The 16481-nt window shown below is 32.0% G+C and overlaps 1 protein-coding gene and 1 long non-coding RNA gene across 2 annotated transcripts in view; both read right to left on the bottom strand.

Annotated features, from left to right (window-relative positions):
* Nucleotides 1-16481, bottom strand: part of LOC127704322 (uncharacterized) — a 162137-nt gene that overhangs the window by 134664 nt on the left and 10992 nt on the right. The gene's annotated exons all lie outside the window — the stretch shown is intronic.
* LOC127704289 (orexin receptor type 2-like) lies at nt 3052-7082 on the bottom strand. The gene has a single exon (XM_052208299.1). The coding sequence runs from the start codon at nt 7061-7063 to the stop codon at nt 5927-5929; it is 1137 nt and encodes a 378-aa protein (XP_052064259.1). The 5' UTR covers nt 7064-7082; the 3' UTR covers nt 3052-5926.

The raw sequence follows: 16481 nt of genomic DNA, 5'->3' as shown, positions 1-16481 counted from the left end.
GAATAAGGACAGCTTCTAGAGCTGTAAAGACAAATAGAAGATCAAGCTGGTCCTCAGATATTTACAGTAGATGTATTTAGTAACACCAGTATCTATAAAATCTTTTCAAAGTAGGTTAGGTAGCTGAAAGAAAATATTATATTTCAAGTTCTTCATATATATAAAAATAAGAAGAAATATGCATGAATGTTTTCAAAGTAGTTTCAGTATTGTTGTGTGACTAAAGTATGTTTTTTATGTGTTATCATTATGTGATTATTCTTAGCTTTTCTTTTATGTTTTGTGTGTATTTTATGTTTTTTTTTCTTTTTTCTCATGGCTTTATTGAAGGTATCCCCTCCCTTACATCACAATTCCTTGGGGACACTTAGCTGTTACCATCTGTGTTATGGACATTTATAAAATTTTATCACTGGTTGTTTCAAAAATTTCACTCATCCTCCAAGAATTTCTGGGGATAAACTGTCAAATTTCATACAAATTCATTCCAACACCAATACAACATCAACACTACTTGGCTTCCTCATAGCCACATACTAGACTTCCTCATAGCATCATAATAGGCTTCCTGATAGCCTCATAGGCTTCCTCAGACATAGCCTCATAGGCTTTCTGATAGCCTTATAGGCTTCCTGATAGCCTCATATGCTTCCTGATAGCCTCACGCATTTATTTGGAACCATATATCCAATTGGATTGTTGTGATGTCAAGCCAGGGGTCTTTACTTTGCTACTTTTCAGTACGAACAAAGGCTCTTGGCTTATGCATGGCGCAAAAATTTTAATTTTAGCTGAGTAGATTCCCCAAGGGCCAAAATTAAGTGATGAATATAAAATAATAAAAGTTATAGTTCATTTATGATTTATGTTTCATTCAAACCTAGATACAACTGGCACTGCTACGCAATACATGTATTTACACAGAAGTTTATTTATAATGGGATAGAGCAGGATTTGGAATTATGTTGATTATATTGTTGACATGAGTACTAAATGCTTAATTTTACATATCATGAGTTCAAATGGAGAGTTCTGAAGCAAATCAGGATAATTAAAATGTTGCTTATATTAATTGTCTTAAGAACTCATTATGTGTGACTTTGAGGATTTTGTTCATTGGGCACACATTTCGGCAAGTTAGACTTATACTCAGACAGGTTTTTAATGTCAGGTCAAAAGATTTTTGCAAGGAGGTAACTGTTTTTCTGGATGTTTACTCAGGCGTTACATACTTTTCATTATTACAAAACACACATCCACTGACCAAAGGAGAAATATGTACAGTATAAACCACAGACACTTAAATATTAAGTACAATGTTACAACAAATTATGAATGGACCTTTAGTATATCTTCAATCCAAATTCGGTACTCTAGTCAAACATGGCACAAATTACAGTTAAAAATATTCAGGACCATTCCTAAGGACTTTGTATAAACTAAGTATTGCGCAACAGCAAGACATCTTTAATTGAATATAAATTCAATTCATATAAACAATTTCAAGTTATTTGACTACATTTATTCAGAAACCTATAATATGTCAAATATTTAATTATAATCCAAATTCAGACCTGTATCAAGCTTGAATATTGTGTCCATTTTGCCCCAACTGTTCAGGGTTGGACCTCTGCGGGCGTATCCAGCTGCGCTCAGCGAAGCAGTTTATTTATATAGATTAGACCCTTGGTTTTCCTATTTGAATTGTTTAAAACCAGTCAATTTGGGGTCCTTTATAGCTTGCTGTTCGGTGTGAGCCAATGACAGAGCAAATGAAAACTAAACGTTAGAAATGAAAACTAACCATTATAAAGAAAAAAGAACAATAGGTAATCGTCAGAAATAGAAACTATCAGAAGGAAAGGTAGATTAACAGAAGAAGGGAAAATTTGCCTATTTTTGTCATAGATATAAGAAGATGTGGTATGAGTGCCGATGAGACAACTCTCCATCCCAGTCAAAATTTATAATAGTAAACAACCATAAATTGTTTTTTGAAGATTACCATGATAAATTCTAATATCAAGTCTAACCACTGATAACTTTGGATTTGTTATTTCATTGCCAATTTGGTATATTTATAAGATACAAATTTGCCGATTGAAATCTCATTTTCCTTTGTCTTTTTCTAATGGAGTTTATATTTCAGATGATTTTATGTGTAGTGCACTTCATTGCAGTAACGACTCGGATTTTAATGAGTCATTTAAAATTTTCATCACTAAGATGCTTTTATACAGAAGTCATCAATTGGTCAAAATTTTACTAAATTCTTACAATAGAGATGTCTATTATTGAAGCATTGGAGCTATTTTCAACTTTCAGACACAATTATGATTTGCTTGAACCCGATGGAATATCTTTACCACCGATGAGCACAAAAATGTTCCAAATGTCGTAACGTCAATCCCGTGTTTATTTTCTTCGATTGTGACATTACCAATTGCGACTTCTCACATAATATGTTCTTGTGGTGAGTAACACAACGGTTACTGTTAGTGGAACAGGAATTACTCATCTTTCCACAACACTATAGATTACTATGGTTTTTGAAGGGGTTCGGAGCCTCAGTCTTGAATTTTCTGTAACTGTTTCGTTGACTGGTTTTCTTTTCTTTTCTTTTAATCGTTTATCTTTTCGGCCATGGTGTTGTCTATTTCAATCCGACTTAAGGTTTTTGATTGGTCAATTGGTAATATTTTTTAATAAGAATTCTCATAAAATGGCCTTTAACTATCTTACTACTAATGAAATACGTTTACTTTATTTTGTCATATTACAATATAATTCATACATAATAGATATACACATCACAATTGAATATATCATTTAATTTAACAATCATTTTTGCGTCTTTCTGGTTGATTGATTGTTGCTTGTTTAAAATCAAGTTCATGGATATTGAGGACGAGAACAAATTAACAGTAGTAGGTTCTGCCTTGTACGGACCCCTCATAGAGTTGTTGAAAGGGTTCTTTAACGGACAGATAGTGTGACACTCATCCTACAAACCGTGTAGAAGATTAATCCGTTATAAACAATCAAAACTCATTCAATTCAATTCTTTAATATATATATATACTTTAAGCAAATAATACTCATCAGCACAATGACATGTAAAATATATATGCCAGAATGGTAATATCTCTCAAAGTATAATATCTAATAAAGTATCCTCAAAATCCAATCTAATGTTTGAAATTTCAAAACTAAAATATGCTATTCCAAACAAATGGTTAAAGGTAATTAAATCAGATAAATCAATAAAATCAAAAGTAAAAAATAAACTTAAACTTTGCATTATGACAAAAGGATAACATGTTTACAAGTAATGGAAACAAATCAGATATATACACAGGTTAATAACACTAGTAATGAAGACATGTCTCCAGGTTTCTTAAAATGGAAAAGTGTACTAGATTTAAATTCTTTAATTCCAATTAAATCAATGCTCAAATTTGTATTTATTTATTCAAAAGATAACAGAACAAAAATATTTAAATTGAAATTGTTGCATCATATCCTTCCTTGTAAACCACTCCAGGTCCTTTTAAATGGAAGATAAAAGATGACAGTAATTGTGACATGTGTAATCACACTATAAAAAAAAATTATGGAATGTCAATACTTAAAGGCCTTTTGGGAAAAACACCTAAAATTAATTTACGACAGAACACAAATACAGTACAATAGAATAATGAACTGTGCGTCAGACGAATTTATCAAGTGACGTCACAGGTAATTTTCAAAAAATAGAATATAAAATTGGGATTAAGTTTGTAAAGGTGTTATTTGATGTATTTTCTAACAATTACAAGAATATTAATTTAGAATTGTGTTAGTAATGGTGTAATTATTTGTATTTTCTAACCATGTCGTTTTTTCTTCTAAATCAAACTGCTGTGTAAAAACAAATAAATCATGTGCATATAGTTGCTTTAAACTAAAAATCATATAAAAGAACTAGATGATTAATATTTACTTTTACATGCATATAGAAAATAAAAATAGAATTTAAACCACAAACGATAAGACATAAAACAACACCCAACCATATTTACAAATGAAACATCATAACAAAATACATGAATCTTGGATGTACAAATACCGAGACACGTCTAATAGCAATGCGAATTTACACTCAGCAAAACAGTCATATTCGGGAATAGGTCACGGTCGGCACTTAGAAGACCAGACGACGTAGATGGTAAACCACTATCTAAGACGTGGTACAAATGTCGTTAGTTAGTTAAGACACAAACACATCGTATAGATCAACCAATTCGTTATGGTGTCCATAACTTACGGAGTGTCATTTTTAAACTTTCCTCCTCATAACTTTGTTAGAGCAGTTTCTGCGTAAGGAGCACACTCCTGTATATGAAGTCCGTATAGTGTGAACATGCACGAGCATAACGTATCAACTAAGATATGTACGATGGGGCATAGGGTATGTTACTGCTGAGAAATGGGAAATTGATAATTGGGAAGTTGAAATCGTCCCGTTTGTCATAGTATTTAGTGTGAAGTCGTCCATCTGTGTCAATATTGAGGAAAAGATCAATGTTTGAAGCAGCCCTTCTAGTATCAGTAGTATCCTTAATTTCAAGTTCACTGGGATATATATGAGATGTACGTTCTGGCTGAAATATGGTTTTATTCAGTGATAGGACATCATCAATATATCTGAAAGTAAAATTAAAGAATTTCACAAGGTGCTTTTTCTTTTTGTCTTTTAGAAGGTTTTGAATGAATTCTGCTTCATACGAGTACAGAAACAAATCGGCCAGTAGGGGTGCACAATTAGTACCCATTGGCATGTCGACTGTCTGTTGAAATATCAATCCTCTAAACTCAACAAATATATTGTCGATCAAAAAGTCCGCATTTTGATAATATCATCTTCAGTATATCTTCTGGTAGAATCAGTGTGGTTCTTCACAAAATACGAACTATTATAACCCAAAACAAAAAATTTATATCTACGATTCCCATTTTTATAGAAAAGCTCTGTTTAATGAGATGGTGAAGTCGATATTTTAATTGAGCATGGGGAATAAACTTGATTTTAGAAAAATATATATATATGTAGTTACAATAACTGATAAATTAACACCAGTTATAATACATAACTGATAAATTTATACATTAGAGAAGAATAATGGCCTATATTAAGTATTGGATAAAACAAGTCTGTTCTACGTTTAAATACATGGACATTTTTTTTAAAGGTTACATATGTCTCGACAATGTACATTTTCTGAGCTCAACAACTGTACAAGCTTCAATGACCATGGACGCCTATAATAATATGGCTTAATGTATTGTCTCCTTATTGCATTATAACAATCGCACTGCAAAATGAAATTCAATACAACTTTTAACAAAAATGGATATGTCATTTATCTTATGTGTTGTTTTATTCTTTCTGTGCAAATATCTTTTAATTTATGTCTTATCTGTATCAAGTTACATATAAATCGAAAATCTTCCGAAAAAGTCGCATAAACGTAATATACTTTGATCGTCTTATTAAGTGTACAATTTACTTTTAACATTTTAGTCCAAAAGAAAAACAGAACCATTTGACAGGCAATGGCATCACTTTTTTTTGCTTTTTAAGGGATGCAACGAGTACTCCATACTAGGAATAAAATATTTTTCACATTTCTCTCTCAGCAATATCTCCATCTGCATTCTTGTATTGTTTGAAATTTTTCCTTTATAGCAACATGAGAAGAGTTTACCGTTAACGTTGACAGTAAGAAGGATAGTATATTAAACCAGTCAAAATGCCTCCACCGAAATCGGCAGTGATATCTTTTCTCTTGACATCTATAGTTAAAATGTTTATTATTGAATTAATTTAATCATTTTCCTAATCCTACTGTGTCTTCACACTTTATCTATTATTTTGTATCACCCCCTATTTATTTACACATGCAAATAACTTTCTCAATTCTTTTCTAAAATTCGGATCGAAGTAACTGTATACAAAGGGATTAACAATATGGTTTAGAAACACAGAACGCGAAAGGTAAGTAATAACAAATGTTGTCTCTCTTGACACAGAAATATAATTGAAATCTTTGAGGGTATATACTACAATAAAAATGATTAAAGAAGGAATATAAGATAAAACATAAGCAACAATAATGACGAAAAACATAATCGTTATTCTTCTTGTTGCCTTTTCCTTTCTTGTTCGTTCGCTGTCCTCTTTCTTTAAAGTATTTACTGGTTTATTAGTATCAAGACCAACTCCCAAAGTAGAGGATTGTTTCTGCATTTGAGTTCCATGAGTTTTTCCTTCGCATTTGTCCAGTTCTATATCCTTTGTTGAATCAGTATTAGGTGGTGTATTTCGATGTTTACTTGCATTACGCCCACTTCTGAATTTCCCGAGAAAGGAGAGTTTTATCCTCTTCAAAACTAATATGAACAAACTTATTGTTATCAGAATACTGGCAATCGTTAGCAGTAAAAAAAAAACGATGTACGCTCTTATCTTAGCTGTAATTTCTGCTGTGGAAAATTTACAGATTGTAATTTGTATTGTATGATTCTGAAACGTTTCATTTGATGTTTTAATTCCAGATATCACAAGGACCGGTGCAGTGTAAGCCAAAGTAAACAAGCATACAACAACAATGGCAATCCTTTTCCAACGTAATGTCATCCTTGGTCCGTGAGGTTTGCAAACTAACAGATATCTTTGAACACTAATTATGACTAATAAACTAGCCGAAGTCCCTGGCACAAGAAGCTGCAAAAATATCAGAATACGACACATCAAGTCATAGGGATAATTTAAAAAAAATGCATTATCCATGACGTAGAAAATAGAACTTGTTAAACACGCAACTAAGTCTACGACTGCCAACACCGGAATAAAATAACGCTCTCCTCTTTCCTGAATCCGAAAGAAGTAACATATTATAACTGAACCATTCCCTAGGATTCCAACGATACATCCGATGATTATTAGTATGGAACTGCTTAGAGCGACGTCGGAGTATGTCAGTTCCCAAAGTACCTTGACATAATCGGTGTTATTTGCCATACTTTAATTTACGTCTATACGTCAGAATAAAAGTGTGGTGAAATATACGATTTAATTTGTTTGTAATACTACTTTGCTGCTTTTCCTAGAATATTTTTTAAGTTACGTTTCCGTGATCCTTCACTGATTATACATCGGCGGATGTCACGAGTGGAAGATTTGTTAAATAATAGACATTTTGTTTTTGTATGTAGGTATCAGTATGATCCGTTATTTTGCGTTTTTCCCAGCAGGTATCAGCCAAAGATAATCTTTGGGATATCTATGTAAATATATGTTATTTTTTAGGGAATTTCATTGAAACCTCACTTCATGCTATAACCTATAATCTGATTTTGGAAGCAATACCGTGAAGATAAAAATAGTACTGTTCTGACAAAATCATACTTCGTCAAAATTTTAAAATGTCTCCATATTATATGTGGACTATCCTGAAAATATTGATTGATTGTTGTTTGCTTTATTTCCAGTGGCAAATATCTCAGGCATGTTCAGGACAAAAACAAGTTAACAATAAAAACAATAGGTAGGTTCCCCGGGACGATTGGCGGGAAATTTGGAATGCCACTGGAAAATGAGGGTATATTGGATAGGAATAGAAATTTAGCCTTGCAACTGGCCACCTACGGACCCCAGGGTTTCACTGCCGGTCGGAAATAGCTATACTCCAGTCAACTACTGTGGTCAATTTTTGAAAAGGGTAGACAATTTCGGCCAGTTTTATGTGTGCACAAACATCCCCCTTTGTATTTTCAATAAATTTTGCACAGTCCAGCTACCAACAAGTTAATTTATCAAGGAGTTTAAACCAGGAATTATTTATGATATAAAATATGGAAAGATGGTAAAAATGTGTTTTCCTGCTACAGAAAGTTGGCAAAGGTAGCAGCAGCTGTTTGTTGAATACTTCTGGTCAATAAAGTGTTAATATTGCTAACAGTAACGCTAGTATACAGACAAGTGAGAGAATACAATATATAAAGTGTGTGCAACAACAATAAAAACTAGAAATGACATTGCAAGCAATGGCGGATGTCACATCCGCCCGTTGCCACTAAACGATATCTATACATTGAAGATAACAAATCTATTCAAATTATTTCGGTTTTGAACTAATTGTCTTTAAAAAATGCTACTTTTGTGTTTTCCTCTAGGGAAAAGGCGCGGCCGTGAAGTTCCGACGATACTCAATATCATACAAAACCTGTATACTAGTATAGCGGACACCTACGTTGTATAAAAATTTCATGATTTATAGATCAGGTTTACTCAAAGTAGGCATAACAAAACTCAATGTTTGTATTTTACATAGTAACGGCGGCCATTTTAAAAATTCCTGCATCATTACTGCACATCTACATATGTTGGTTCTCGTTATGGTTTATTTTCATTAAGATTGTTCTAATAGTAACTGAGAAATTGCGCGAACAAAAAATCATTGGAAGAATAATAATAACAAAGAAACGGAGGATTCGTTCGGGGTGACATAATGAAATAGTACATAATGCTATAAAAAGGGAATTTATCTCACCTTATATACAGGCTTCTCTAGTGTGAATTATCAGCTAACTGTTTGTTGTTATCTAGATTAACGTGTTGCTCAAGTCAAATGATGTTTAAATATTTAGATTTAAATTCTTAGTCTTGAAAATATTTTTTCATTTATACCCTTTTGAATTGAAGTTGTAAGTTTTCAGATCAAGAATAAGTATCATACAAATTTTTCTACCAACCAAAAGACTACAAAAGTGGATTTAATATAAGAATAAAGGGGGTGCTGTGAAATGATTGCCAATAAAACAACTATCCATTGTCATTTAATTGAAAGGAGCTACAACAACAGCAACATAAACAATGATTCTCAAAAGAAGTCAAACTTGCTGGTCTCAAATTTTCAAATACATAGCAAATCAGAGACATTGCTGAAATACTATCAGGAATTAAAGGACTTAATATATATAATTTAAGACAGTCGAAAGATATTATAAAACATTCCAAACTTTCAAAATATTTCCAAAATATGCCTGCTTACAAAATTTTAAAAATCCTCGTGGATTAGCTAGTAAAGTGTGTAATACCAGTTGCTGGACCATAAATTATACAGTTTTCAAACTTAATCCCTCATCTATTGACATCTGATTTTATCTTCAAGTAATACCTACCATGCGCCACTTTGAAAATCAAAATCCATTAATTGAGGATTACTTGTACAATCACCTTTTCATCAAAAAGAATAAATATGGCCATAAAGTTTGACATATTAAATTCAGTAAAATGCATTGAATATATTTTAATTATCATTTACTTATATCCACGTCATTTGAACTCTGGTAGGGAGTTGTCTCGTTGGCAATCATATTGCATCCTTATTTTTATCTAAGTAATTTTGAATGAATCTTTATCCATTTAAATAGACTGGGAAACTGAGAACAAGTGAAATGCAACAGTGGTTTCCTTCCTTGTTTCATTCATATCAGTTATTTCTCCGAAGTTTTTAACCTAAAGGAAACAGTACTTTAAAGAACAATACTTTTATCGTGTTTCTAATCTTTATTGCAATAAATTATGATGGATACACATAGCAAATTTCATGTTTTTGATCCAATCCTTAGCTTGTGAAAACTAATATCAGATCGGCGTCATTGACAACAACGTTGTTAAAAAAATGAGAACAACACGTTATAAATTTCTTGCGTCCGAAGCACTTTTCTGGATTTACCTTCATCAGGAGTTAAATATTTTATTTTGAAATAAATCATGAAAATTTTACTTGTTTTACACAAGATTGTAAAAACAGAGGCTCTGCTCCGCTCCATGTCAAATCCCCCACTGACGGTGCCATTTACTCTTTAAATATAGCAGTGGCGTAGAAGTACACTAAACGGAGGGTGTGTGGGGGGGACTTACGAACGTGACTGCAAGGGAAACAAATATATAGTCTAATAGTCCAGAAGTAAGTCAGTGTCCTATTTCCTTCCATGTTCATTTTTTATTTTCCATAATTTAACTTTTTAATCACATAGTTTCACCCACACCCCACCATTTTGCTCCCGACACTTACGCCCTGCATAGTGCTGTTAGTCCGTATTACTTATACCCAAAAGTCGCGTAAAAACATCCAAGGAATTTTGCTGGCGAGTTTCGAAATAGCACGGTTTCGAAATATTTGTTATATATTTTAAGACATTTTAACATTTTTACATATTGGCGAGAAACACGAGTTCATGTAGAATTCATAGAGTGACATAGAATTTAATACAATTCAGAAAATACACTTACTTCTTTAAAACCGGTAAAATGAAATAACAACATAAACATGGATACAAGTAAAACTACTAAAAGGGACCGTGAGCAAAGTTCACAAAATGATACCCCCACACCTTGCAAAGTCAATGCTTTGGTAAGGGAACCCCCTAAAATGGATTCGGACACAAAGCAAAATAAGAGTTGCAAAATAAAATTATATGGTTTGGATTGTGAAAAAGATTCCATAAATGGTAATAAGTGGTTTAAGGAGAATAGCATATACAAAAAGGGTATCCCCCAAATGTGTACTAATGTTCATCCCAAAGTAAACTCAAAGAATCATACAGTTGAAGAAATGAAATAGGAGATGCAAAAGTACATTAGAGACGACCATTTGATAAGGGGGTTTTGTTGCGGTTTAAACTATTTATTTTTATTTGTTGCTACGCGTGCTTATTTTTTTTCCGAAAATTTATTTTCACTTTTGTTCACAATTATTTCCTGCAGTTTGTGTTGCAGAATATTCATTTCCTTTATATCTTTGGCAAAGTTATTTATTTTTAACTCAGAATATTCATTTTCAAAACCCCTCTGCCCCGCCCCCGAAAATGAATTGGTTCCCTCAAGTACTTAATCTACTGATTTAAGAAACATTCTAGTCTAGTTTCATACCTGCAAGATTGAACATCAACGGTACGTATATTATTGAAAAAAGAAAGATGTCGAAGGACAACTCCTAACCGTGTTTGCTTTGTTAAATATACAGTAAAAAGCTGAATGTGAAACACCCACTTTTGACTGAATTTCTTCTAGTAAAATAATACATCTAAAATAAATCCCTATATATATGTGATAACACTTAGCTAAATTATTTACCAATCAAATATATCTAATCTATATCCTTGTTGAACAATTATTTTAGTCGTGGAAACATTTCGTATATTCAAATCGTCAATACAAACCCGCGTATGTCAAACCAACTGGTAAAAGTACACTGTATAAAAGAAGTCAAATTCTTACAATTTGAAGCATGGAAGCAATTTTCATCTTTCTGACGCAACCATGATTTGGTTGAAACCGATGTAATATCTATGTCATCAATGAGCACGAATATGTTCCAATTGTCGTTGCTACAGTCAGGATTTTCTTTTCTTCTATTGTGACATTACCAAATGCTACCTATCACAAAAAGTCTTGCAATGAATAAAACAACGTATACCACTTGTGGAGCAGAAAATGATTATCTTTCCGCAGAATACACCTGGTTTTTGATGGGGTTCGGAGCCTCAATCTTAAGTTGTCTGTAAACTGTTTCGTGGACTGTTATATTATCTTTTCATCGTTTATCGTTTCGGCTATGGTGTTGTCGATTTTAATCCGACTTACGATCTTTGGTTGACCTCTTTGTAAGTTTTGAAGAATTATCATAAAATAGTCTTTAACCAGCTTTAAATGTAAACCTAATTTATTCATAAAACAATATAAGATAACGCCTTTTAATTTTTTTTTTGTTTTGATACAATTATTGATAAAAGTTATAACCGTTTTAATACAATTATTGATAAATGTTTAAATCATATTGTAAATTTTGGGGAATTGTTTATCTACTGTTTGAAACACTACTGGAATATTTCGTTTATTTTCTTGCATAGGAACTTCATTCATAAAATATACCTTAGGTATTGAATGAGATCTATCGTTTTAGCTCCGTTTACACATTACGTTTTTTTTTACATTATTGCTTTAAATGTACCTTCATCGATATTGCAGTTTGTTTCTTATTTATCTTTTTGATTTATATGATTTCTTATCTTATGACTATCGTTTGTGGTTTGAATTCTAATCTTATTTTCAATATGAATGTAAAAGTTAAGATAATTAATCAGCTAGTTCATTTATATGATTGTTAGTTTAAATCAACTATATGCACAGGATCTATTTGTTTTTACAGAGTTTTGATTTAGAAGAAAAACAGACATGGTTAGAAAATACAAATAATTAAACCATTACTAACACAATTCTATATTAATATTCTTGTAAAGGTTAGAACATACATAAAATAATACCATTACAAACTTAATTCCAATTTTATATTATATTTTTTGAAATTTACCTGTGACGTCACTTTTTGTGGCGTTGATACATTGCGTTACGCATAGTTCATTCATAATTCTAAAGTGGTTTACTTGTGTACTGTCGTGGAGAGTTGTATCCTTTCAAAACTGGAATGAATAAACTCATGGGTATCAGAATACTGTCAACTGTTAACAAAAAAATAAAATCGAAGTACACTTTTATTTTAGTCGAAGAATCTGCTGTTGAAAATTTACAGAATTTAATTTGTATTGTATGATTCTGAAACGTTTCATTTGATGTTTTAATTCCGGATATCGCAAGAACCGGTACAGAGTAATTCAAAGTAAACAAGCATGCACCACCAATGGAAATCCCTTTCCAACGTAATGTCATCTTTGGTCCGTGAGGTTTGCAGACTAACATATAGCTTTGAACAATAATTATGACTAATAAACTTGCCAAAGTCGCTGGCACAAGCAGCTGCAAACATGTCAGAATATGACACATCAAATCATGGGGGTAATTGAAGAAAAATGTAATATCAATAACGTAGAAAATAGAACTTGTTAAACAAGCTACTAAGTCTACAACTGCCAACACTGGAATAAAATAACGCTCTCCTCTTTCCTGAATTCAAAAGAAATAACATATTACAACTGAACCATTCCCTAGGATTCCAACGATACCTTCGATGATTGTCAGAATAGTACTGCTTAGAGCGACGTCGGAGTAGTTCAGTTCCCAAAGAACCTGACCATAATCGGTGTTATTCGCCATACTATTATTTACGTCTATATGTCAGAATAAAAGTGTAGTGAAATATACGATTTTATTTGTTTTCAATATAACTTTGCCTCCTTTCCTATTATACCAATTTTAAGTTATGTTTTCGGTCTGCCTTTGACTGATTATACATCGGCGAATGTAATGGCGGAAGATTTGTAAAATCAGGAGGAAACAAATTTTCAAACTCATACATTTTTTTTAAGTATGTTGGTATCAGTAAAAAAAATGTTCCGTTATTTTGCGAATCTGGTTTTTTTTCAGTAGGTGTCAGCCAAAGATAATCTTTGGGATGTTTATGTAAATATGTGTTATTTTTGGGGATTTTCTTAAAAACTCATTTTATTATATAACCTTTATATTTATATTATCTGATGTTGGAAGCAACATTGTAAAGATATGAATTGTACTGTTCTGGCAAAATTATAAATCGCCAAATTTGTCGTCTTTAAACGTTTTGACTTTTTTAACCATGGAAAGATAGATTGATTGTTGTTTGCTTTACGTTCGGTGGCAAACATTTAATGTATGTTCAGGGCGAGAACAAATTAGAAATTAATTACAATATGCGATCAGCAATAGGAGGTCGAACAGGAAGATTGGAGAAAAATTTGAAATGCCACTGGAAAATCAGACTATATTGGATATGGAAATTTGAAGAGGACCAATGGTTAACATAATTCTATACCTTTGGGGTCAATTATGAAAAGAATAGACCATTGCAGTTGGGGTTCTTGTTTTGTTCCAACTGTTTTGATACAATATGCATTTTATCTACTTTCATAAATTGACTTGTTGTTAATAAACTTGTCTATATATATATTTTCTGCTTCTAATCTTCTGTAAACCTCTACGTATGTGCAACTGAATCTTAGCAAAGAAAAATGATATTTGGTTTATTAGATACACCCCTGAGGGCGTTAGTCCGATTAGGTGTATCTGATAAATGCAACTTGAAATATTTCAATAATTTATAAGAGAATCATTCAGCAATTTGACGTTATGTTATGGTAAAGAATGAAAAAATGTAGGATATCCAATGATATTTAATGGCATCATGGTGTTGATATACATATAGTAAAATTCGGCAGGTAAAATAATAAACATACAGGAGGTAGATAACATCCTGCATAATAAATATTACAAACAATTACTCTCCCAAACTTTTTCTAATCTGAATTATCTTCAAAATGTATGTCACTAACTAACGTATCAAACGTAATAGAACATTTTCATTTTCAGTTCCCTTTTTGGTAAGAAAATTGTTGATATTATTTTTTGTTTATTACTTGCTACCCAAACTACATGTATAAAGTTCTGTAGACTACATGCAAATATTCAATTAATGTCTATCGTATTACTATAACGCATGTAACATATGTACATTGATTTTGAAGTTTTGGGAGCACTGTCGTTAAACTTACACAGCAATCGAAATAATTGACTCCTTTAATCTTGAAATGGTTAACAATTGTTGGATAATTGCTTTTACTTTGTTAAATGTGCTTCAGCTATCTTTCTCCGAAAAACTAGAGAAAGGAAAAGATGACAGGTTATTGTCGGATAACCCTAGTGTGAAGAAAAGGGGTGAAGATATTAACTGGTTCAAAACCATAGAATTTGTTGTCAATTCACAGAAAGAAATATGTGAAATGAAAACTGCTCGATTAGAAGAGAAACTTCAACAGCAAGAAGGAAAAATGGAGAATCATGAGTCGAAAATCGACGAGCTTAAATCTCTGCTCAAAAACATTGAAGTTGTGATCTCGTCTAAAAAGATAACGCGTATCACAAAGAATCAAGACCGACTTGAATTAAAGCAAAAAAAAATTACTGTCAACCTTGCCACTCAAGAAAAAAGACTGGAACTGTATGATAAAAATCAAATTAAAATCAATGAGAACCAGCACAAAATTATAAGTGACATCGCCTCAATGTTCCAGTAAAAAGATCAATTGTTGCATTTTCGGCTTTTGCACATAGTCAACCCAATGTTGATCCTGGGGCGACAATAAAATTTGTGAGTGTCAGATCTAATGAAGGAAATGCTTTCAATCCTTCGACATCCGTTTTTACCACTCCGTTTCCTGGATCCTACGTATTTATGTGTTCTATTTTAACTAAGTCGGGGTCTGCGTTAGAAGTCTTCCTGAAAGTTAACGGCACTTATAAAATGCTTGTATATCCTAATGCTCGAAACGCAACCTGGAATCACGCTATGAATGCAGTCATTCTCAACCTGAAGAAGGGAGATCGTGTATGGATGGAAAAGAATAAAAACTACGGACAGAGACCATTCTATGTCCATTGGGGATTCAGTACATTTTCTGGTTTTTTTATTGGATAAAATACTATACCAATGAGGTGTAAATATTATAGTTGGCTTCGCATAGCATATATCTGAAATTCGTAAAACGTGGATTTTTTTCAAAAAACTTGTATGCAAAACAACATTTAATCAAGAATTAGTTTAATAAAACAGGACTACATTATTCCATCAATTTTTGTAGTTTTGGTATCTTTTTCTTCTTCAATGTCAGGAGTGTTTAATCAATACAAATCTGACATCTGATGTACATATTATTCAAGTATATTAATATCTGCAAGGAAATCTAACAACATTTATCGGATCGGGACGATTTAGATCTTGACATAAATAATTACGTATATACGTAAATCAAATTACGTTTATACAAAATTCGAATAACGTATAAACAGAAATAAATATTTTTATGATGATGTATATACATAAATAAGTATTTTTGACCCTGATTCTGCGCCATAGTTACTCAAAAAGGTAAAAAATTATGGAAATCTCGTATTTTCACAAGCCTAAGGATATTTTGCATTGACAAATGTAGAAATAAAACATAAAGTCCATATTTTGCTATAATAATATTCAAAAATAAGTTTCATTAAAATAAAGAGATGTGGTACGATTGCCAATTAGACCACTGTCCACCAGATTTTGAAAGATGTGGTTACATGTATAAACAATTATAAATCGCCGTACAGCTTCAATAATCAGAAAGTACTATGCCGTATATTATGATATAAAAGGCCCTGACATTAAAAATTTGAAATAATTCAAACACTAAAGCTAACGGTCGATTTTATAACAATACAATTTACTAACAAGAGTGCACACCCTGAAAGGTCTCGCCTGCTTTACTTATGATTGAATTTATGTTAAACGTCTGTAATATAAAGGTTTTACTACAAGTATCACATAGACTTAACATTATCAATGATCAATGAAAATTGGGTCAAAGTAAGATGAACCATTCCAGACAGACATGTACACCTTACAATC

The sequence above is a fragment of the Mytilus californianus genome, unplaced genomic scaffold (genome assembly GCF_021869535.1).
Source record: "Mytilus californianus isolate M0D057914Y unplaced genomic scaffold, xbMytCali1.0.p SCAF_6, whole genome shotgun sequence".
Classification (NCBI taxonomy): Eukaryota; Metazoa; Mollusca; class Bivalvia; order Mytilida; family Mytilidae; genus Mytilus; species Mytilus californianus.
This window is presented reverse-complemented; position numbering and strand designations above follow the sequence as displayed.